Raw genomic sequence first — 25,197 nt, forward strand, 5'->3', positions numbered from 1 at the left:
CTGTACCAGGACAGCACGGCCACTTTGGCAGTTACAGTAGACACTTTTGTACTGGATGGGTCACTGTGAGGGACACGGACTGGACAAGCCGATGCTCTTTTACCATCTGATGCATAGTGCTTGTGTCAGAATAATTTCTGTGCCAAAACTGCAGCACAAAATTAAAAAGGCAGCCTCATAAAATGTCCTTACAACCAAAAAGCAAATGATGTGATAACAAATATTTTAATATGACTTTGTGTTTCTCTCCTGACAGACCTTCAACATGCTGATATCATCAAACTACATAACATACAAGGTCATGGGTTCCACAAAGACATTTCCTTGACTCTACTGCCCTCAACTGGGCAATGGTAGTAACAGCTTAAATTCTTCAGTTAAGTCATGGGCAACTACTTCAATAAATAACAACTTTCATCCACAAAACGGGGAGATAATACATTTTTATGTGTATATACGTATGTCTGTACTTTTAATTTCCACTATCCACTGAGTCCTGCCATGACTCCAGCTGCCTCTTGAGTTCAGTTATTTGTCTCTCCATGTGGTAAATATCTGCAGACATTTGCCTGAGTAAAAACACACAGAGTTCAGAGTTCATACAATATATTATTCAAAACAACATCCAAAACATTCACAAATATCCTAAAAACAATTCAATTCAATATAGTGTTTTGAAATCATACACCTGTGATAATCAATGTGATTACAGTTGATTCAAATGTGCTATTTAACATGACCAATTTGTTTACCATCATGTGCCTTTTAAAGCCAGTTATTTATGAAGGAAAATAATGTAATCATGCTTGGGTTGCTGTTTTTAAAATTTTAGGATTTATCTCATTATTGCTTTTCTTTTCCCACAGAGACCCCAGTTATACCATTGTTTATGACTGAGTTACGGAATGCTGAGTTAAGGAATTTTCACACGCACGCATGCACGCATGCACACACACATCCATTTATATTCTTATTAAATGGCAACAACCATATAGCCTCATATATGTATTTTTGTAAGTCTAGACTCTAGAGTATCAGTCTTGCAGCAAATAATTAATTCATTGTGTTTTCAGTGCTTCCTCTGCCAAGTAACTGTCAAATCATGTTTTTCTTTTCACAAATATTGGAATGAGAGTTTAAAATGCATAATTTTAGATAACGGTAAAACGGTATAAAAATTTTCTGCTGGCCTAGTGTCCGGCTATGGGGTGGTGGGGGGGGTGAGTGCCAAGTAACAGCGACTACAGAGTGCTGTGTGGCTGTTATACTCATATGTACCTGTGCACAGCTTGGGCTTTACTCCGCTGGCAGTGGAGGCGCTTTATGATGGCTTCATAACGTCTGTTCTGGATCTGAATAAGCAAAAAAACAAAACAAAAGTAAAATAATCAGTGCCATGAGTTTTTGTGGGGCAGGTTCCCTTTAAACTCCAATACCATCCTTTGTTAAATTGATTTATTGTCATTTGTTGTAGTATGTGCTTTTAAATACACATTAACAAAGCAGTAATTTCAGACCTCTATGTCTTTCTTTAGCTGTGTCTGAGTGTCAAACTCCTCTTGCAGTTTTGCCCTCTTTTCAGCAACAGCAGTTTTCAGTATGTCAATCTGCTCTTTCACAGCGTCAATCTCTCCCTGCGGATAACAAGTAGAAAAAAATATATTGGACACAGAAAATCTGGCATATGTTAAAGTGAGAGAGGAGGAAAGAAACAAAACTGTTCACTTAAACCAAAGTAAATGCTGTCACTGGTGTTATGTAGATACACAGGATAAGGACATGATTTGTTTTTATATTTATTAGACCAAAAAGCTGCACCACAAGCTCAAGTTTTCAGCCTTACTTATAAAAATTAAACACAGGGAGGTGATAGTCTCCTCCTGCTCCATGCCCCCTTCCAGCATGAAGTAACATTACAAAAACTGTCACTGTCACATAACAAAAAGTGGAAAAATGTGCAGCACTGTGAAAACTTTCCAGATGCACCGTATCTGGAGAAGGCAGTTCTCAAAAAACTGAGTGCTTGTGCAAGAAGGAGACTATTGAAGGAAGCCATCAAGACATCATGACAACTATGAAGGAGTTCTAGGTTTGTGTGGCTGAGGCTTAAGAAGTGCCAGTTGCATTACCAGGGTAACATTAATGTAAGAAAACAAATGAAATCTAAACTGAATTATTATTTTTTTTGTCTCTCTGCCACTTCGCCATGAAACTGTATAACTGGTGAAAGTCTACACTACAAGCCCATTTTGATTGATTCATTCAACTCCATTCCAATGGTGTAAAAATGCAAAATTACAAATACGAGTGTGTGGGTTGCAAATAAAATAGAGTGGCTCTTTCAGTTCACATTTTCAAAAAGAATCAAGATTATATGGTTGTATACACACACACACACACACACACACACACACACACACACACACACACACACACACACCTTCTCTACACTCAGTGTGTTTCCATTTGGATTTTCCAAATCTTCCATGAGCTCTTGTTTTTTTTGAGTCATTATCCTGACCCGTGCTTTCTTCTCCTCCAGCTCTTTGTGGGCCTCCGTCTGCCTCAGTGCATGCAAAACAGCAGCTCTGTGCCCCTCCATTTTCTTTTGGTAAACTTCATAGCCTGCCAGTGCTGTACAGGCTTTCTCCTCCTCCTCGTTTACACGAAGCCGCAGGTTGGTGATATCAACGCTGATGGATGTGCAGCGAACCTGCAGCAGGTAAGTCTGACGCTCCAGTTGCTCCATGTTCTCCTCCAGCATGAGGCTCTCCCTCACCTTGGACTTCAGCTCCAGCTCTGCTTCATTACCCCTTTTTTCCACATCTGACAGAATTTGCTTGGGGAAAAAAAGAACAACTTCAAAGTAAGAAAGTGTTTTGGTTGAGTTCTGAAAGCCTCTGAAAAAAGGATTAAGTAAAACATTTGTACCCTGTATAACTCATGAGGAGCAGTTCAAGAGAAACGACTTTGATGCTCCTTTCATTCACCTTGAAAACCTCATGTTAATATAAAATGTTGTGTTTTTAGTTCACACGGTCATCTTCACAAACTACAATTTAAACATTTCAGCACCAAAAACCAGAAAAATGTGAAAATGACAAAGAATAAGTATGATGTTTATTTCAAGATTTGTTGCTCAAAATACTTAGGTTGGATTGTTTTTAAGCCCCAAATGAGACAGATGTCTCATTCAGTGGTTTATAGCATGGAAGCATGGACTTCAAATATACTGAACAAACCCTGCACAATGTCACCTGGAGATTTTTTGGAAAAGCTGTTTTGAAGCTCAAATAGTGCAGCTTTAGAGGTTGGCATCTGGGCAGCACTTAACTCTGCTTAGCTCCTGGTCAACCCATAAATGGGCAAAGAGGTGGGCGGTGGGCAAGAACCTGACCAGGGTGGGATAAAAGAACAGTAATATGCGGCCCTGCACAAGTACCCAAATGGGCAAAGCTATGGCTGACAGGCTAACTGTGGTTTGGGTGTTTAATTAAGCCATATTTTTGTTAACTGGATGTGGTTTTCATAACAGATGAAACAGGCTTGGGTGTGGGTATTAAAAGAGATGACCGGCATATTGTCTTAGGAGTCATCAACTATCAGCGAACCTAATGTCACCAAACCACTTGCTAATTAGTGCTAATGGTGCTAATAAACAGTACTATGAAAGACATTAGAGGACTGATCTACCCCAACACACTATGATAGAAATGCCCAAGTAAATATACTCGTACATGTGTCTGTAATGGTGGTTTTTTTTTTTTGACTATGTATGACTTTATTCATACCATTCATTCATTTTCCGGACTTGCTTGCACCAATCAAGGGTCACAGGGTGATGGAGCGTATCCCAGCAGTCATAGGGCGAGAGACGGGTTACACCCTGAACAGGACACCAGTCTGTCCAGGGTCACATACAGACAAACAAACACAACCACACGCACAACTATGGTCAATTCAAAGTTTCTGATTCACCTTATTCACAAGTCTTTGGAAGTTGGAGGAAGATGGAGCACCTGGAGGGAACCCACACAAACATTGGGAGAACATGCAAACTACACAGAAAGGGCCGCATGTGATCCCAGGACCTTCTTGCAGTGAGGCAACAGTGCTAACCACTAACTACCTCATTTGTACCAGAACATCAAAATTTTTAGCTGATGAATATATAATCTAGAGTGTCTATCTATACATCCTGATTGTTGAGAATTACAAAAAAACATGGTTTTTGCAGACCAGTGTCCCGATGAGATGATCTACCTATCGAGAGGATCTCCACTGCGCAACTGCGCATTCGGTTCTCTCTACCCCGGACTTTAACACCTCCCCCCGTCTGGTTTATCTACCTTTCTTTACTACGCAACTGCACATCTCCCCGTCAAGATGATCTCTCCATCATCTAACGACAATATTCGGCTTTAAAGACAGTGTGTACATGCAAGGCATTACTTTTACAAATTGAAAAGACACATTTTATGTAAAGATATTTTTATGTAAAGACAAAACTTACGTGGGTTTTAAATGGTAAATGGACTGTATTTATATAGTGCTTCTCCATCTGCATCAGATGCTCAAAGTGTTTTACAATTATGCCTCACATTCACCTATTCACACAAACACACACACAATGTCAGGGTCGCAGCCATGCAAGGTACTCATTACGCACTGGGTGTTATGTGTCGGACGCAGCTCGGAGAACCGACCAGCGTTTGAAGGACCCAGTATGAAATAAGCAGAGCACGGTACAAAGGCTAACTGAATTTAATACATAACAGTGATACAAAAATAACAGAAAGTGCGGTCTGGCGTGGTGCGCTCCCAGCAGCGCTAACGGTCCGGAGCCAGAAGCTGTTCGGACCCAAGGACCCCGCCGACACCCCCCAGGTGGCCGCAACAAACCGAGTCTGTGAAAGAAGGAACCATTATGTGAGTCCACACTCTACACACAGAGAGAACACTTAAAGGTGTACAAACAGCAAACACTTCCTGGCTTGATTACTAATCAGCTTCCCAACCTGCAGGCATGGAACATCCAGTTCACAAAACTCCACTGCAGTGGAAGCCGATACATGACTAACATACAGCTCAAAATAATAAAGGTGTGAGGGACACCACATTTACTGACTGTATAAATGTTAGTCACAAAATCTAACGTACCTCAGGAAGTGTGCTGACGAGCGTGAGACCTCACCCCCTCCTCTTTCACAGACCGTGCATCAAACCCTGGACGTTCTCTGCATCCACTGATGATGAGATGGCTCCCGAGACGACGATCTCACCCGTCTGGTCACAAGGTCGAGTCTCTGGCAAATACACACTGTATACTCCAGTCTTAAATGCCACCATGTTCCAATCCATATAGATGCACCTCAGCTGTGAGTCCTGACGAGCCGCAGGTGATCAGGGTGAGGTCCTGATAACCTCAGCAACACAGCCACTCAGTCCCAAATGCAAGCCACCTGGAAGGAAAAACAAAAGACAGAAACAAAAAGGCAGCCAGGCCCCCCAGCCATACAACACTGGGAGCAATTTGGGGATTAAGGATCTTGTCCAAGGACCCTTACTGATTTTCCAGTGAGTTTGGGGTTTAAGCCGAGGATCCTCTGGTCTCAAGCCCAACGCTTAACCACTAGACCATCACTTCCCCAATCAAAAAGTTTTCTACTTTTCTTCGGTGGGTGAGCTCACCTCGACGGGCGAGGTGTACATGCGCAGGTGCTTAGTGGAGCTCATCTTGAGGGGCCACAGTCAGTCGGTCACCTGTTGAGAGGTAGCTCCACTACCGAAGAAAACCCATGTAAGTTTGTATTTACATAAAAATACAGTAATAACTGTTTTTTTTTTTTTTCAATTTTAAAAAAAGTAAAGATATGCATGTACACATGCTGTCGTTAAAGCAAAATGTCATTAGATGACGCTCCCCCCTTCCCCCCATACCCTTGTCATGAAGGAGGAAACTAGCTAAACAGCAAAACCATTTTTTGTACCAGGAAGCAGGAAGGTCATGGGATTGATTCTCACCTTTGACCTTTCTGTGTGGAGTTTGCATGTGCTCCCCGTGTTTGCTTGGGTTCACTCCGGGGGCTCCGGCTTCCAAAGACATGCAGGTTAGGAGAATTGGAAACTTTGAATTCTGCGTGCAGGTGTGAATGTGTTTGTTTGTCTGTATGTGGCCCTGTGACAGACTGGCATCCTGTCCAGGGTGTACATCACCTCACACCCTATGACTGCTGGGATAGGCACCGGCCGACACCCCCGTGACCCTTAATTGGGGTAAGCGTTTGAAGATGTGTGAGTGAGTGAATACTATTAATGCCATTTTACCATTCCCAAGAATAGTTTATTACAACCATTCCTAAAGTTCATAATATAGCCTTCTGGTATACAGAGAAATACAAAGGAATGTTTTATGTACACAATGAACAGAAAATTAAAAGAAGTTAAAGTCATAAAGCTGAACCTGGAGTTTGACGAGGAACTTTTCATTCTCTTTCAAAACTTCACTCTGGGTGTGCCCATGTTGATTAATGTCCTGTACGGCTTTGGTTAATGAACAGTCAGAATTCTCCTGTGTTAATGAAAACAGTTCATGAAAAAATGGATTATGACAATAAAATGTACACAGAGTAACGCTAGCAGAGTTAAGAGCAACCTCAAAACAAGTGAGCGAGTTAGCCAAAATTAGCTATGTGGCTAGGTGAAACTAATTTAAAAAACTATTCTAGCATAATTTTTTCTTCTATTCAAGTAAGAAAAATAAATGAATAACATCCTACCATGCTCACTGTGGCATTCAACATTTTTAACAACAGTTAGCTCAACAAGCTAATGTTAAATGCTGATGAAGCTGTACTGACTTAAACTAATGTTCAACATTTACATTGTAAACTGTGAAATTAACAGTGAAATACTAAAATTTTGAAAGAAAACGTGTAAACAGAAAAATAAGGACGAAGTGTGATAATTTACAGTATGCCACAGTAGAATACTTAACAGAGCTGTTAATTTTATGGAAATAAAACATGAAAAATGTCATATCTATTTGTAGAATTTATTACTGCAAACACAGAAAAATTTGAATACAAAAAGCAATACAGTGTTGTTCAAAAATGCAGGTAGATTTAGGTTTTTTAAACACAGAATAAAACCTGAATTCTATTTTACAAATAATAATATGTACAAATACAGTAAAACTATGATAATATTTTGAAAATTATGTCTGTTTAGATGAGTATGAGTATTCTAAAACAGATTATTATGTGACCAATATATTAATATACTAGCTGGGGTGCCCGGGTTAACCTGTTTTAGACATAAGCCAAATGCCAATCATTTTAATCAAAACAATTGCCCAACATTTGCTTTTATAATGCTGATGTCTTATAAATATAATAGTTAATGGGCTAAAGTTTGTCCAGCAAAACTATAAGAGGTGGACTCCCCAAACTAATTGGAAATACTTGGTTAAAAGACAGACACATTTGAAGTCCTCCATGCAGACTTTGTTTTGCAATCAAATTTATAACAAAATTACACACAAAAGCTAGGTAACAGTAAATGTAAACATCAATAAATCAAAATTGAGGTAGTGGTGTATTTCACTGTTTTTACATTGCAGTTTTACAAACATAAAATGAATGTATTCAGCCAGGAAGGAAAACTGGGTTGTACAGGACAGTCAGGTGCTTAACAGTTGAGAACATAAAGTAGCTGAAGAAAGGGATTAAATAAACAGAGATGGCCAACACATATACAGGGCTTGAAATTTGAATCTGCCTGGTCATACCCACAGCCGGCTATTTTGGGGGTAATTTTCAGTTCCATTTTTAAAAAAATGGTACCAGTTTGTTCCCCATGCCATGATGATTAAGAATATATATAGCTTTTAGGGCTACATATTATAGTTTGGGAGTTTGTCCCGGACAGACAGAAAGACAGACAGAAGTGGCAGCATGAAAAGTACATGGTACAACACTGTATGGTCTTACATAAAAGGCTATTTCTTACATAAAAGGCTATTTTGAGGGTAATTTTCAGTTCAACTTAAAAAAAAAACAGTACCAGTTTGTTTCCCATGTCATGAGGATTCAGAATATATATATATTTTTTAGGACTACATATTATAGTTTGGGTGGGGTGGATTTAGAATTGACCACTTTATACTTTTTGTACTCAGGCTTTCTTGATGACATCTTCAGGATTGGGGGGGGGACTTGATGACATCATCAGGATGAGAGGGGAGATTAGAATTCTGACCACTTTAAAAATGGTACCAGTTTGATCCCCATGTCATGGGGATTCAGAATATATATAGTTTTTAGGGCTACATATTATAGTTTGGGTGGCGTGGATTTAGAATTGACCACTTTATACTTTTTGTACTCAGGCTTTCTTGATGACATCATCAGGATGGGAGGGGGGATTAGAATTCTGACCACATTCTAATTCTTGTACTCAGGCTTTCTTGATGACATCATCAGGATTGGGGGAGTGGAACTTAATGACATCATCAGGATGAGAGGGGGGAATAGAATTCTGACCACTTCCTAAATGTTGTACTCAGGCTTTCTTGATCAGGATTGGGGGGGTAATGGAATTAGAATTCTGACTGCTTTAGAATTTTTGTACTCATGCTTTCTTGATGACATCATCAGGATGATGGGGGGGGGGGGGGTGGAAGCTGAATTCTGTAATAGATAAAGAGAATAGAATAAAGTATTAAATTACTGGTTGAACAGACCTTTTAATAAATGGTACCAGTTTGTTCCCCATGTCATGATTCAAAATATACAACCCTGGCAATAAGATGTTCATTCAGTTGTTTAATTTTGTAGAAAAAAAAAGCAGATCACAGACATGACACAAAACTAAAGTCATTTCAAATGGCAACTTTCTGGCTTTAAGAAACACTATAAGAAATCAGGAAAAATAATTGTGGCAGTCAGTAACGGTTACTTTTTTAGACCAAGCAGAGGGAAAAAATATGGACTCACTCAATTCTGAGGAATAAATTATGGAATCACCCTGTAAATTTTCATCCCCAAAACTAACACCTGCATCAAATCAGATGTGCTTGTTAGTCTGCATCTAAAAAGGAGTGATAACACCTTGGAACCTGCAAAGATGATCTGGCAACAGCAATCAGAGAAAGTTGGAGCCAGATTGATGAAGAGTACTGTTTGTCACTCATGAAGTCCATGCCTCAGAGACTGCAAAGCTGTTATAAAAGCCAGAGGTGGGTGCAACAAACTACTAGTGATGTGTGGAGCGTTCTTTTGTTTTTCATGATTCCATAATTTTTTCCTCAGAATTGAGTGATTCCATATTTTTTTCCCTCTGCTTGGTCTAAAAAAGTAACCGTTACTGGACTGCCACAATTTTTTTTTCCTGATTTCTTATAGTGTTTCTTAAAGCCAGAAAGTTGCCATTTGAAATGACTTAGTTTTGTCATGTCCGTGATCATCTTTTTTTCTACAAAATTAACAACTGAATGAACATCCTCCAAGGCCGGTGATTCCATAATTTTGCCAGGGGTTGTATATACGAGTAGCTGAATTCTGTAATAAATAAACAGATAAAGAGAATAGAATAAAGTATTAAATTTTTGGTTGCCCCAGTAACCATAAAGATAAATAAATAAAGAGAATAGATTAAAGCATTAAATTATTGGTTGCCCAGAACTTAAAAAAAAATGGTACCAGTTTGTTCCCTATGTCATGAGGATTCAGAATATATACAGTTTATAGGGCTACATATTATAGTTTGGGAGTTTATCCCGGACAGAGAGGATTCAGAATATATATAATTTTTAAGGCTACATTTTATAGTTTGGGAGTTTATCCCGGACAGACAGACAGAAGTGGTAGCATGAAAAGCACATCACTCTTACATAAAAGGCTATTGGGGGTAATTTTCAGTTCAGCTTAAAAAAAAAATAGTACCAGTTTGTTTCCCATGTCATGAGGATTCAGAATATATATAGTTTTTAGGGCTACATAATATAGTTTGGGAGTTTATCCCGGACAGACAGACAGACAGAAGTGGCAGCATGAAAAGCACATCACTGTATGGTCTTACATAAAAGGCTATTTTGGGGATAATTTTCAGTTCAACTTAATAAAAAATAGTACCAGTTTGTTTCCCATGTCATGAGGATTCAGAATATATATAGTTTTTAGGGCTACATATTATAGTTTGGGTGGCGTGGATTTAGAATTGACACTTTATACTTTTTGTACTCAGGCTTTCTTGATGACATCATCAGGATGGGAGGGGGGAATTAGAATTCTGACCACTTTCTAATTGTTGTACTCAGGCTTTCTTGATGACATTAGATTGGGGGGGGGAGTGGAATTAGAATTCTGAGCGATTTATACTTTTGTACTCAGGCTTTCTTGATGACATCATCAGGATGATGGGGGGGGGGGGGTGGAAGCTTAATTCTGTAATTGATAGAGAATAGAATAAAGTATTAAATTATTGGTTGCACAGTACCCATAAAAGTAGAGAAGCTTGAATCTTCGACTGGACTGGGTGCTTGACGTGAGGACGTTTTGCTTCAAATCACAGAAGCTTCCTCAGCTACAATTCTTGCTCTGGTAGTCTGACTTCTGTCTTGACTCTTGTAGAGAGGAATAAACCAGAAGCCAACAAAAGCTGGAAGTTTTTTTAACCTAACCAGACCCCACTACCGAGAGGCTGGACTGCTATAGGCTAGTGACTAAACAATAGCTCTAATTAGCACATGAGGGGGTAGTGGAATTAGAATTCTGACCGCATTATACTTTTTGTACTCAGGCTTTTTAACATCATCAGGAATGGGGGGGGGGGGGGGGGGGGGAGCTGAATCCTGTAATAGATATAAGAGAATAAATTAAAGCATTAAATTATTGGTTGCCCAGAACTTTTTTAAAAATGGTACCACTTTGTTCCCTATGTCATGAGGCTTCAGAATATATATAGTTTTTAGGGCTACATATTATAGTTTGGTAGTTTATCCCGGACTGTTGTGAAAGTGTAGTGACACGGACCTACAACAGGGGGCGCAAATGAACGGTCAATAGATGAGCCAAAAAGTAACAATTTAATGTTGTGAAATGTGCACAACGAATATACAGCCAATCTCAGAATATGATTACAGTCAAATTACAAAGGTGACGTGTGGGCAGGCTCGAGGATAGAAGACGTCTGTCCTGAGAAGGGCCGGAACCACACGATTTCTGCCACCACAGAACCTGGTGAATACTGGAGCCGCCAAGTCCCGAATTCCCCAGGTGATCACCGTCTCCGACTGTCGGATCTGGTACTGCTGGCGAAGAACAAAGACAGTCAAGTGTGGGTGTGTGTACACCCAGTAACAACAACGGTGGGAATGCCACCTCCACCTCTCACTCAATATGTGATGAGTACCGCAGTGATTCCTCAGGGGAAAAGAGTGCCGTCCTGCACTCACTCAGCTTCCACAGATAGAGGAACCGGTACTCCTGCAAACACTCACAATATACAGATATATTGTAACACAAAACGGCTGAGGATATTACCTTCAATGAAGTACGATATCTCGGCGATGAGGTGGAGATGACGTCTGGGTTTTATGGAGTGAGGTGATGAAGAATGAGTGACAGCTGTCAGGAAGTAATGAGTAACAGCTGTCACTCCCGGCTGTGTCCGTGGCGGCAGAGCCCTCTCGTGCCTGAAGCCCGCACTTCAGGCAGGGCGCCCTCTGTTGGTGGGCCAGCAGTACCTCCTCTTCTGGCGGCCCACACAACACGGACAGATGGACAGACAGACAGACAGACAGACAGAATTAGCCCTTTATGTATTTAGAATACCATTTAATGAAGAGCCCAAAAGGTCATGGCACTATTATGTGCAATTCATTATATTTCAGAGTAGTTCCCCAAGTGTGACATCATAGCAGTGTAAACAATTAGTGCACTTGCCTCCAAAACAAAACATTCCTGCTTCAAAGCAGTCTGTGGCTAGTTCCTCTTGTACAGTGTAATGGGAAAAGCCATATCAACGTGTGGTAACCCTGAGAAATATCAGAGAAGCTCAAAGAAATCTCACTGATTGCTTCAATGTGCAATAAGTGATAACTACACATACAGTGAGGCAAATAAGTATTTAATTCGATGGCAGTATGCATGGTGTCTCTGCTCAGTGTTTGTCTGTTTTAATCATTTTTACTTTTTTATACTGGTTTTTAGTATCTTTTGACAGTTTCACTCATCCTTTTAAGCATAATAGCTTTTATTGCTGAGCTACAATTACTTGATTTCCAACAAGCTCTGTGGAATTAGACAATTTTGTGTCTGTCTTGGGAGACGATCCCTCTCTGCATGTCTGACTACTCCATAGGGCTAGAGTTAGTTAGCATCTAGGATTAGCCTCTACTTTGGGCTACCATAGATTGCCTCCTCTGCCTGTTCTAAGACTTTGGGAGCTGCTGCAGTGTGGCTAGTTTTCAGCCTAGAACTGCAGAAGTACAGCAGCCTGAGGCCTACCTCCATCCAGCTTTGAGGCCTGGGGCCTACCTCCATCCTCCCAGCTCTGCACCCAAGGCCTATTTCCATCCACCCAGCCCTGCAGCCTGAGCCTCACCTCCGTCCGTCCATCTGGCCGTCCATCCATCCATCCAGCTCTGCACCTGTGTCAACTCCATCATGGGCTGGAGGTAGTTAGCATCCAGGATTAGCCTCTACTATGGGCTACCATAGATAGCCTCCTCTGCCTGTTCAAAGACTTTGGAGCTGCTGCAGTGTTGCTGGTTTTCAGCCTAGAATATGGAGCAGTAGCCTGAGGCCTACCTCTATCCACCCAGCTCTGCAATCTAAGGCCTACCCCCATCCACCAGCTCTGCAGCCCGAGGCCTTCTTTCATCTATCCAGCTCTGCAGCCTGAGCCCTACTTTCATCCATCCAAGCTCTGCAGCCTGAGGGCCTACCCTCCATCCACCCAGCTCTGCAGCCCGAGGCTTAACTTCATTCACTCAGCTCTGCAGTCTGAGGCCTACCTCCATCTACCCAGCTCTGCAGCCCGAGGCCTTAACGTCATTCACTCAGCTCTGCAGTCTGAGGCCTAACTTCATCCACTCAGTTTGCAGTCTGAGGGCCTACCCCCATCCACACCAGCTCTGCAGCCCGAGGCCTACCTCCATCCACCCAGCTTTGCAGCCCGAGGCCTAATTTCATTCACTCAGCTCTGCAGTCTGAGGCCTACCCCCATCTACCAGCTCTGCAGTCTGAGGCCTAACTTCATCCACCCAGCTCTGCAGTCTGAGGCCTAACTTTATCCACCCAGTTCTGCAACCTGAGGCCTTCTTTCATCTATCCATCCCTGCAGCCTGAGGTCTACTTTCATCCATCCAGCTCTGTGGCCTGAGGCTTACCTTCGTCCAGCCCGTCCATTCATCCAGCTCTGCACCTGTGCCAACTCCATCATGAGAATCCCTGTAATCTACAAGAGACGCAAGCCTTTCTACCAGATTTATCAACACAGACACTTGTCCAATCTCCGGCCACTGCAACCAGCTCCTTCACTGTTGGACTCTGGAACTGCCAATCTGCTGTCAACAAAGTGACTTCGATCTCCAGCCTATGCCAGTAGCCTCTCTGTAGACCTGTTGGCATTAACAGAAACCTGGTTGAAGCCTGAAAACACAGCTTACCCCAGCAGCACTGTCCTCTACCCACTCCTTCTCACACAACCCCGCGTCTAATACAACGAGGAGGAGGAACGGGGATCCTAATCCACAATCAATGGAACTACACTCCCCTGCTACCCAAACTAACTACAGCTCCTTCGAATACCATGCCATCAAGGTGACGGCTCCAATCAAGGTGTCTGTAGTTGTGGTCTACTGTCCCCCAGGTCCACTAGTTGACTTTGTTGATGACTGGACTCACTGATCTCCTCCATCCCAGACCTGGACTGTCCCCTACTCATCCTCTGTGATTTCAACATACACCTAGACAAGCCATATGCCTCTGACTTTAAGGTCCTGATGAACTCATTTTACATTCAACTAGCCAGCTCACAAAAGACTCACAAAATGGAAATCACTCGACCTGAGCCTGACTAAGAACTGTCAAGCAAATGACATGAAGATCACACCATTGCACGTGTCAGACCATTTTTTCATTCATTTCACAACTACTGGACCCAAAAGAATCCGGCTTCAGAAGTGGACACTCAACTAAAACCGCTTTATTGTCAGTAACTGAAGCTCTGAGGACTGCAAGAATGGAAGGACTATCCTCTGTCCTCATCCTACTAGACCTATCAGCAGCCTTTGACACAGTCAACCACAAGATACTCCTTAGGATACTGACAACCATGGAATCACTGGTGCTGTCCACTCCTGGTTCAACTCGTCTCTGGACGCTCCTTCGGTGTGTCATGGCAAGGAAAATTGTCTTCAACTCACACCCTCACCACAGGTGTACCCCAAGGATCTGTGCTGGGGCCCCTTCTGTTTGCATTGTACACCAGCTCCCTGGGACACGTCATTTGAGCACATGGGTTCTCCTATCACTGCTATGCTGACGATACCCAGATGTATCTGTCGTTCCAATCAGATCACTCCACGGTTTCAGCATGCATCTCAGCCTGCCTCTCTGACCTGTCAACATGGATGAAGGAACACCACCTACAGTTGAACCTGTCCAAGACAGAGCTCCTAGTGATCCCAGCTAAAGAGTCAATCTGTCACAACATCAACCTCAAGATGAGCTCTGCCACTGTGGCCCCAAACAAAGTCACCAAAAACCTTGGCGTCATGATTGATGACCATCTGGCATTCAACCATATTGCATCTGTCACCCGGGCCTGCCGATTTGTGCTGTACAACATACAGAAAATCAGACCCTACCTGACCCAACACGCAGTGCAACTACTGGTTCAGGCCATGGTTATCTCCCGTCTGGATTACTGTAACTCCCTCCTGGCAGGTCTAACTGCTTGTGCAATAAAACCACATGCAGATGGTACAGAACGCGGCGGCGGTTTGGTGTTCACTCAACCCAAAAGAGCCCATGTTACTCCTCTATTAATCGAGTTGCAATGGCTTCCAGTGGCTGCCCCGATCAAGCACAAGGCCCTAACCCTTGCCTACAAAACCACCTCAGGAACGGCCCCCTTATCTGAAGGACATGCTAAGGCCGTATGTTCCTGCCAGAGATCTGCGCTCCTCCAACACAAACCGTCTAGCCATGCCCCCTGCTCGCTCTAAGCGATCCCAGTCAACTGTTCTCTGTCACTGTCCGTCAGTGGTGGAACAAACTTCCAGAAGCAACAAGACTAGAATCATCTCTCTCAACCTTCAAGAAGCAAGTAAAGACTCTCCTTTTTCATGACTATTTACTGCACTGATGCTTGAGCTGGCCCAGACCTGGGGTAGACTCTAAGGCATGTTGTGTTTGGGTTTGTGGGTGTGTGTGTGTATGTGTGTCTACTCTACTTAACCCTGTGTTAATGTACTTAAATTAAAAAAGAAAAAGGAAAAGAAAAAAAAGAAAAAAAAAAAACTAACCCCATTTGGCATTTGCACCTATTGTTCTGTATATTTCCTGTGCACTTTGTATTTGCAAGTGTTATATGCTATGATTATGTCCTCGATTGTAAGTCGCTTTGGATAAAAGCGTCTGCCAAATGTAATGTAATTCACTGTCGATTTTGCAAGTTTTCCCACCTACAATGAATGGAGAGGTCTGTAATTTTTATCTTTACACTTCAGCTGTGACAGACAGAATCTAAATAATATAATAATCATCATCATCATAATAATCATAATAATAATAAGAAATAATTAATTTGCATTTTATTGCATGAAATAAGTCTTTGATCACTTACCAACCAGCAAGAATTCTGGATCTCACAGCCAGGCTTCTGGCTCTCTTCATTAAGAAGCCCTCTTATTCTCCACTCTTTACCTGTATTAATTGCACCTGTTGGAACTCATTACCTGTTTAAAAGACACCTGTCCACACAATCAATCACACTCCGACCTATCCACCATGGCCAAGACCAAAGAACTGTCTAAGGACACCAGGGACAAAAAGGCTGGGATGGGCTACAGGACAACAGGCAAGCAGCTTGGTGAGAAGGCAACAACTGTTGGCACAATTAATAGAAAATGGAAGAAAACAAGATGACTGCCAATCTTCCTTGTTCTGGGGCTCCATGCAAGATCTCACCTCATGGGGTAAGGATGATTCTGAGAAAGCCCAGAACTACACGGAAGGACCTGGTCAAAGACTTGAATGAGAGCTGGGACCACAGTCACAAAGATTACATTAGTAACACACGATGCTGTCATGGTTTAAAATCCAGCAGGGCAGCAAGGTCCCCTGCTCATGCCAGCACATGTCCAGGCCCCGTTCGAAGTTCACCAGTGACCATCTGGATGATCCAGAGGAGACATGGGAGAAGGTCATGTGGTCCGATGAGACCTAAATAGAGCTTTTTGGTATCAACTCCACTCACCGTGTTTGGAGGATGACAACAACCGTGAAACATGGGGGTGGAAACATCATTTTTGCGGGTGCTTTTCTGCAAAGGGTACAGGATGACTGCACGGTATTGAAGGGAGAATGGATGGAGTCACGTTTCTTGAGATTTTAGCAAAACAACCTCCTTTCGTCAGTAAGAGTATTGAAGATGGGTCATGGCGATGGGTCATGGCTGGGTCTTCCAGCATGACAATGACCCCAAACACACAGCCAGGGCAACTAAGAAGGGGCTCCATAAGAAGCATTTCAAGGTCCTGGAGTGGCCTGGCCAGTCTCCAGACCTGAACTCAATAGACAATTTTTGGAGGGAACTGATACTCAAAACCTGAAAGATGTGGAGAAGATCTCTGTGGTGGCATCAAATGTGCAAAATACCTGCTACAGTGTTTACAATCTTGGCCAAGAACTACAGGAAACGTCTGACCTCTGTAATTGCAAACAAAGGCTTCTGTACCAAATACTTATTTCATGCAATGAAATGCAAATTAATTATTGAAAAATCATACAATGCCATTTTATGATTTTTTTTTATTAGGATTTTGTCTCTCACAGGTGAAGTGTACCTACAATACAAATTACAGACCTCTCCATTCTTTGTAGGTTGGAGGACTTGCAAAATCAACAGTGGGTCAAATACTTAGTTGCCTCACTGTAAGGTCTTCATGGATTGTGATCAAACATGATACTGTAGATTATATGTTGTTATGACCTTGTACAAGTTCGAGTTTTAGTTTGGAAATTCATATATTAATAGCCAAGTGGCCTCTGTATGCCTGCATGCTTGCATGCGTGTGTGCGTGCATGTGTATAACTTTGATCACGGACAAACTGGGGAGAGATGACATTTGTCCTTTGGTATGCTTATGTATTTTGGGTCAAGGATGATCACCGCCAAAATGGAATGTTGATAGGACTGATATTTTTGGAGAAACTATATTGGCTCACAAAACTGAACATTGGATGTTGACAGTTACATTTTGGACTCGCACTTTATTCCAGCAGGGGTCGGTAAATCATCTATGTATTAAAAGTGAAGTGGTGTGTGTGTGTGCGTGCGTGCGTGGTTTTATTTAGTAAGTTAAATGTAAGTACATGATATAATTGTAAATACATTAAAAATACATATGTGTCATCCATATATGACACAAGAAATACATAGATTTTTGTATGCCACATTAATTCTGGATTCACATCAGAATTAATGTGTGCCATTAATTCTGGCACACATTAATTCTGATGTGTGCCAGAATTACGGTAAACAAGTAATAATTGTGGACTAATTGCTGTCTGAGGTAACTGGAGTGTAAACGTAATTCTTCTCCATTGTGAGATCAATAAGTATCTATCTATCTATCTAAACCACTTATTTCCACTGTGGTCCATTTAAAATCAAATGACAAAATAGAAGGAATAATAATAATAATAATAATAATAATAATAATAATAGTGTGTATATGATAACAGAACTAAACAATTTATAAATACACACCTTACTTAATACTTAGAAGTAAAATTAACATTAAAAAATTCTGTAATTAACAGTAAATAAAAGGGTTGAGTTCTCCTCGTGTAAAACATGTTGAGGTCTAGGTTTCTAAAAACATTCTAGACTCGCACACCATTCCAACTCATTACAGAAACTTTGCATAATTTATTTGTTTGTTTTGTTTGCTTGACATAAAAAAACTTTATTTTGAAAACACATCCGACGTCACCATACTTTAAAGTATTCTTTATTCTTGAGAAATTAAATTGGACTTTATTGTTTTTTTTTCTCTATACATTATAACTTTCATTTTTATTGTTCTGCCTGACAAAAATAATTCTCACAATAACACCTAATAGCTCTTTTGCCCTGGGAATTTACGTATTTAATTTGTAAACGAAGAAAAATTGTACAAAACTACAACTCCTTCGAATAAAACTACAATTCCCTAACTGTCACGGCTTATTTTTTTACATCCGGTTTCCGGTTTATAGTAGCGAGGTTGAAGTATATCCCTTGGTGTCAAGTGAAGACAGTGAAATTAAACGTTTGAATATCACTCTTCTTTTTTTATTTTACTGTTTAAATGCGGTCGAATGTTCGTAGTTCGATGTGTTAGGCTCTGCGTCTTTGGCAGCCGTGTAGGAAGACGGTGGACACCCACTTACGCGGCACAGCAGTGTCAGACGTTGCTAACCATGCTAACTGCTTCCAGAGGAGCTGCAGCACTGCGGGGCTGCAGCCACAAAACGCTTCTGTCACACTGATTTGCAGATTTGTACAAGAATTGAGTCGGTGCAGAGGTATCTCCAGCAGCTCATGGAGGAATATGGGGAAGTCAGTAAGAAACTGCAGTATGCACATCTCAGCGACTCGGAGAGAAAATTGCTGATGAAGAAACGCACAAAGCTGCTGCCACTGGCGAATGTATTTCACAAAAGTGAGCAGGCTTTAAAAGACCTGCAGGAGGTTTCGTCAGGTCTGGATGGTGAGCATTTTTCTGTAGTCAGTGAGGTTTGTTGTTGATACATAAGAACTTTTGAACGTTCGACTGTATACTTTGTGCGCATTATGTGGAAAAGCTCCCAACACTGAACGCGTTTTTGCCAAGAACTTAGCTTCAGTGGAATTTCTGTACTCAGCCATCAGAAGTGCTGCTGTACACAATGAAAGTTGTGGAACCATATAGAATCGTTCAGACGTTATGGAGGCGTGAGATCACCAGACAGGGTTTTTTTTTTTTTTTTTTTTTTTCCTGATACCGATGCCTGGGTAGGGGAACGAAGGTCCAAGTTTGTGCTTTCTCTTTTTACCCTATGATTGTTGAGACTTGAATGCTAATCTGATGTAAATTGTTGACTGGTTGTCTTTGATCCTAGGTACCTCTAGAGTGTCTTTGGTTACCACTTGAGTCAAATTACATTTGCATAGGCAGACGCACAGGAGGAATGTCACGTGCCAACAAGAATTTGGTATCATGGTGCATTTCTCTGGGCATGATCCAAGATGTAGGCGCCTACTTCAGACTTCAAACAACTTTATTGATCCCAAAAAGGGCAATTACGTTTACACTCCAATTACCTCAGACAAGATACAGCAATTAATCCACAATTATTACTTGTTTACCGTAATAATGGCACACATCAAATTAAAGACAGCACATATACATTTGACATTAGTGCACTGAACTTGAAGTATCTGTCTTCCGAATTGAGGCAAAGTAGGTGAAGGCCACCGCAGGAGGGGGCCCGCGCCCGCCCAGCCTGGGGGTTGAAGGCTGCAGCAGTAACGCTGCCTTCGCGGTGGCAAGGAGGAAGCCAGGTGGGGGGAGTGGCGAGACACGGGGGGGGGTAAAGGGATGGAGGGAGGGAGACATGCGTCGTGTGCAGATGAGTTAAATTTCTGTCAATTTCTGTCCGTGTGTGCGTAAAGTCTGACAGTTTCTGTCCGTGTCCGTGGGGAGATGAGAAGGGTGGGGGGGCGAATTCCTTCACCAAGGCTGTAGATCCTTCTGGGGGAAGAGCAGGGAATTTGGCCTTCAGGAGCCGATAAGGCCGCCATGTTGATGTTTGGCGGAGAGATACAGAATTCTATTTACTGCCCCCCTGACCGTCGAGAGTCCAAATTTATGAAGAATATTCTCTGGTCCTCAGCAGTACATTTCTTTGCAATGCAGTGATTTGCTCCGACTTGAATCCATTTTGCGTTTGAGTTCAAGAGTTCACGCAGTCTGAGATTACACAGCATTGCCCAACTCATTAATTATGACGGACTGATGAGGGGACAAAATTCTGGAAGCAGCCATCTTGCTAATATTCCTGTGGGTCAGGGCAGCGCACAAACCAATCAGCACCAAACCTCCCACCATAAAAGCGAATCGAATGAATCCTCAACATCTTCCACAGAGAGTGGAGTCGTATGTCACACTCCATTCTCTCAGCCATCGAGAGCAAAGCCCGCTGGGTAGGTTCCATCAGGGCACGCAGGGTCCCCAAACCCTGATCTCCTTGTCGAAACAAATGGTATCAATGGCGTTGAGAGACCAGCTGATCAATTCCATAGTTAATCCCAATCATAATTTGAAGAATTCACAGTCTGGTGAAGCTGGGACTTTGAAGGTCGGAGCAGAGATAGAGAGCAGAAAGGAGGAGAGGGGAGGAATGCGACCGTCCTTGCTGGAGGCCAAGCTGTTCTCCAAGCCTAAGCATTGACCCCCAGCAGGTGTGGAGACCAAGGGGATGTACACTTTACACCTGGCTGCATCAGAGAGATGGTTAGCTTCTAGAGGGGTAACCAGAGCAGTTGTTCTACATGGGTGGTTGCCATCCAGGACTCAAAGTGATCCTGTGGTGAGGTGGATCTGGCCCAGAGCAGCACCAGTGCATGCACCCAAGACCTGACAAGACCTTCTGGTGTGGAATGAGGTGCTAAACATGATGTGTCCAGCTGTTGAGCAAGCTTAGAGATCTCTTTAAGATAAGCAATTTCTGACATTTTTTAACTTTGTGTTTTTAGATTGTTTTGGGTTTGTAAAAGATTTTAATTGATCTGTATTTACTTTGTTTAAACTGTCATGAGCTCTAAATAGCTATATAAGAGCTGTTTGGTGCAATCAGAAAATACAGCATTACAGGACATGGCTGCCCAGAATTCATAACAACTCAGATTTAGGGTAGGAGTACACCATGTGATTATATACGTGTATTAAATGTGTGCACTGCTGTGAACTAGTCTTAACACATACGCCAATCAAAACAACAGCTACGGAGACTGCCAAAACAAAGTACTAATTTTTCCAAGTGTTCCAGCAGCATTTATGCCACTATGGGCAAGCATGCCAGTGCGCGTTGGATTGGAGTTTAGACAAACTGTTGCTAACGTTACGAATGGAGCTTTGGTTAGTTGTAACGTTTACATAAGTTTGATGCCGTGATGATTCATTTTTGAAGTGATAGCTGTGTTAACTTTGATGAAGTCACTGTAAAAGCAGCAGCCGCTCTCTTTGAGAATACTTACTGTCTATTTGCCATGAATGCGGTCTGTTAAAAATAGTCTCTGCTAGAGGCACAGCTTGTGCATGGTCATAAATGTTGTCATTGATGCCATAACTGTGAAAGTCTAAGGGCCCCTTCACACATAGTGCGAATTTGGTCGAAGTGCGCATGAAGCAGGAATCGTATGCAAAACGTATAAATTCATAGCTGCCTCAAATGCCTTGTACACCTGTTGCTACAATTATTAGCGCAGACCAGTGGCTGAAAGACAGTGTGCAGTGCGCAAGCCCATCAAACCCTCTCACAGCAGGTGCCGGCCAAATTCCAGCTGACACACACAAACATCTAACACACTCGTTTGGCACTTTGAAAATGTGTGGCCATTCGCACTATCATCACGAAAACATTCAGCAGACAACCATTGTCAGCTGGATATGAAATTTATCTAAGTTCCCTACGACTGTGGAGTTGCCAAGTGCACGTGACGTGCCAGAGTGCCGGCTTCCCCACAACACGCCAGCCACAGGATGAATATGTCCAGCTGTCCACGGCATCAAGGTCCTGGCTGGAACCGTTGCACAAGGATGACGCCCGACATCCCCCTGTGGACAGATGGCCTCCTTGGTTCTGGTGTGCTGAAGCCCACTTCTGTGCATGGGCTGACCATGTGTGCACACGGCTCTTGCCCGCCAGCATGAGACGTTCGGTTTGGCCATTGTGGTCCTGATTTAGAAGGAAAAAGATAATCCCTGCTGACCATGAGCCATGGCTGCTGGGATCCCTCGGCCACTTCCATAAGTGCTGTGTCTCTCAGATTATCGCTGCTATTTTGGAACGCCCCAGGGCAGCCTGTGTGTCTCCCACAAGGAATGTCAGATCCTCATTTTTGTTTCCAATCACTCCCAATCTAGTTTCATGTGTCGTTTGCCCCTCACAAAGTTCTCTCACAATTCGCGTATGTTAGATAGAAAGTCCATTATCTCTAGAAAATAACATATTCCCAACTTTTTCCAATGTAAGAAATACAGCTGCATTTTTAGGCAGCCTGTAAAACAGCATTGTGGTGGCGTTTCAGATACACATACACACAGCTGGGTTGAAAAGAGCATTGCAGAGAGAGCTTCATGTGCGCTTTCACAGTGGCAGTTATAACAGGATTAAAATAGCGTCCTGCTCCACAGATAGCAGACTTGGCACACATCAGGATCTGAAATCTGACAGACTATCTAAAAAAAATTAAGAGTTTTGGGAAGAAGTGTGTCATCTCCTCTGTACGTACGGAGTACTGAACTAGGTGGTGAACGTGATGCTTGTTGACAATGGTAGGAAGTCCATTATCTCCTGATATAGTATTCCCAACTTTTTACAAGCATCTTCTCGCAGGTCCACTGATCTGAATGAATGCTGAGCCATCAGTTTGTATGACTGGTCAGTACTTACATTTGTTTCATTCTGGCTGTTATTGTGCTGCTGTTTTGCTCAGACTGATGTCACCCACCAAGAAATGCCGAGTAAAATGTTTTCTGGAATTGCACCTGCTGACTCACAGAGCGAGAGGTTTAATCAGCAATAAAACACAGGGAACACTAATCGTGACCACATGCACGGATACATAGAATCACAAATACTTTGATGTTGTGCTGTTGAACGGCACATTAAATAACATGAGATGTCATTTAAAATGCTTCTTGTTGACACTAGATTAGATGTGTCAGGGAGCCTGGAACAGATCCCTGCAAATATGCATATTTACTTCAGTAAATGTAAATAAATGTTTTAAACCATTCTAATTAGAAAGGCAACACCTTTCCTCAGTATTTGTCTGGTGGCGCTGAAGCATTACAGTAAGTCCACACACACGTTCACCCTTAATATTGTGTGTGTGTTGTGTGTGTGTTTTTGTTTGTTTTTTATGAATACCAAAGAGATGGTAAAGTCTGTTTTCAAAATCATAGCAGAATATTTAGATCATTTTGCAAGTAGAGATTTGCCATTTAATTTGTATGGCTGTCCAAATTAACTTGAACAAAATCTACTGATGAACATGTGACTTGCAGCAGCAGATTGTCCGTTTATGCTGCATGGTGTTGGCAAGTTATTCTGAGCAGAAGCTGCCATAGCCAGATTGGTTTTTGCTAAATGTCATTGCATGAAGAAGTCATCACAATGCTGCAGAACAGTGGCCATGACAAAAATGATTTTCACAAATAAAATGTGTTAAATTAATACATTTATGGTTGTACTTGTCACAGAATTTTTTTGCTGACACTGTTCTGTTACACATGATGTCATGACATAACAAATGAAGTGAAACAAGCAAGATGTGCTTATTAGTGTAGATTTTTAAATTTAATGCATTTTCCAGGGTATCTGCAGACCCAACAGGAGAGAGACAATGGAGAGTTTATATGAATCAGTACATCATTTGTATCCAAACTGCATCAGTGATGTTAGCATAATCCCTGTGAAAGACTGGCGTCCTGTCCAGGGTGCACCCTGCCTCACACCCTTCCACAGTGAGGCTTACAGAAAATTGAGGGATGCATAACTGTTCAGGAAACATGCTAATATAATGTTTTACTTTGCACTTGATTGCAGGTTCTTCTGGGGCCACAGAGGAAGATGCACATTTGACAGAGCTGTTGAAAGAGGAGGAAGCTCAGATTTCTCACAAGATTTTGACTTTAAGAAGAGATGTAAGAACACCGACTCATAACCAGACATTTGTAGAAAAGTATGTGGAGTGATACAATATCTGACTGTTTTTTTTTTTTTCCTCCAGCTTATCAAGGCTCTTGTGCCCACTGACCCATTGGACTCCAGTAACATTGTGCTGGAGGTTGTGTCAGGACGAACAACAGGAGGTAAGTGTTACATACCATTTTTTTAAAAATTTGTAATTATTACAGACTTCTTTGCAGTGAATGTTCACTTTTAGATACATTCTGTGCAGATGTTTGTGCAGACTTCCCACTTCTGAAAAGCAGCGAAGCAATGAACCAACAAAGCAGGGGCAGAGCACTACTCTGATGCTTCAAACTTCAAGAACAGCCATTACAGAAGCGGTTGATTACAGACCTGCTGCAGGGTCTGCAATCAGCGTAAAGAAATTATCATTTTCCTGATCATTTCCTGTACAATATCTGTAACCATGTGCAATATTTCAAGTGCAATATTATTCCGCAGTTGTAAATAGTTCTCGTTTTACATTTTACTTTGGTCCACATTTTATTTAGTTGTACATATACAGTATTTAAATAATTTATTGTTTATATTCATTATCTTTTATTTGGCTAACAATTACTCGCACCTCGGAAAAGCACCTTTGGAGCTGCACTCAAATCTCGTTGCATTGCAAATTACAGTGACTACGTTTACATGCTGTTAATATTCGGCTTAAGGTCAATATTCCGGTTTCTGAATCATTAAGAATAACCCATTTACATGCTTAAGCAGACAGAGTTACTCCTGTATACATGGTCACTGGTATCATTTGGAATATCCCCATCTAAACAGCGACGCATGGACAACGTCCAGACGCACGGAGAATGTCATGACGCAAATATGCGTCATTTCCGTTTCTTCTTCCTCTTTCTACCGTCAATAAAAGACATTATATTCATGTCTTTCACAATACTAATGAAGTATTCGGTTTCCTCCTCGCTCCAAAAGTGTGGTGCTGTGCTGTCGTGTCTGGATTTCG

At 41.9% G+C, this 25,197-nt stretch overlaps 3 protein-coding genes and 1 pseudogene across 3 annotated transcripts in view; 3 read left to right on the top strand and 1 right to left on the bottom strand.

Moving 5' to 3' along the window:
• Positions 1 to 217: 217 nt before the first annotated feature.
• LOC117513204 (coiled-coil domain-containing protein 122-like) lies at positions 218 to 12,545 on the bottom strand. The gene is made up of 6 exons (XM_034173517.1): positions 12,540 to 12,545; positions 6,464 to 6,571; positions 2,441 to 2,839; positions 1,518 to 1,634; positions 1,279 to 1,352; positions 218 to 569 (listed from the first exon to the last, which is right to left on the bottom strand). Exons 1-6 carry the CDS (start codon positions 12,543 to 12,545, stop codon positions 473 to 475), a joined length of 801 nt encoding a protein of 266 aa, XP_034029408.1. The 3' UTR covers positions 218 to 472.
• Positions 12,546 to 12,668: 123 nt separating this feature from the next.
• Positions 12,669 to 15,375, top strand: LOC117513321 (annotated as a pseudogene).
• Positions 15,375 to 24,384, top strand: LOC117513433 (peptide chain release factor 1, mitochondrial-like). Its single transcript, XM_034173644.1, has 4 exons — positions 15,375 to 15,399; positions 18,716 to 18,988; positions 24,093 to 24,190; positions 24,277 to 24,384. The coding sequence occupies exons 1-4, from the start codon at positions 15,375 to 15,377 to the stop codon at positions 24,382 to 24,384; spliced, it is 504 nt and encodes a 167-aa protein (XP_034029535.1).
• Positions 21,469 to 25,197, top strand: part of mtrf1 (mitochondrial translational release factor 1) — an 80,823-nt gene continuing 77,094 nt past the window's right edge. Inside the window, exon 1 of the mRNA XM_034174230.1 lies at positions 21,469 to 21,480. The gene's annotated coding sequence lies outside the window, so the exon portion shown is untranslated. The remainder of the gene's footprint in view (positions 21,481 to 25,197) is intronic.

The sequence above is a fragment of the Thalassophryne amazonica genome, chromosome 1 (assembly GCF_902500255.1).
Source record: "Thalassophryne amazonica chromosome 1, fThaAma1.1, whole genome shotgun sequence".
Classification (NCBI taxonomy): domain Eukaryota; kingdom Metazoa; phylum Chordata; class Actinopteri; order Batrachoidiformes; family Batrachoididae; genus Thalassophryne; species Thalassophryne amazonica.

Bases quoted from the DNA above. Each gene is read 5' to 3' on its own strand.
- LOC117513204 (XM_034173517.1), bottom strand. The intron at 1,353-1,517 runs GTCTGAAATTAC...TTGCTTATTCAG, and splicing joins AGCTAAAGAAAGACATAGAG to ATCCAGAACAGACGTTATGA. The intron at 570-1,278 runs GTACATATGAGT...GTTTTTACTCAG, and splicing joins AAAGCCCAAGCTGTGCACAG to GCAAATGTCTGCAGATATTT.
- LOC117513433 (XM_034173644.1), top strand. From the start codon at position 15,375: ATGCTTGAGCTGGCCCAGACCTGGG. The intron at 18,989-24,092 runs GTGAGCATTTTT...ACTTGATTGCAG, and splicing joins GGTTTCGTCAGGTCTGGATG to GTTCTTCTGGGGCCACAGAG. The intron at 24,191-24,276 runs GTAAGAACACCG...TTTTTCCTCCAG, and splicing joins TTTTGACTTTAAGAAGAGAT to CTTATCAAGGCTCTTGTGCC.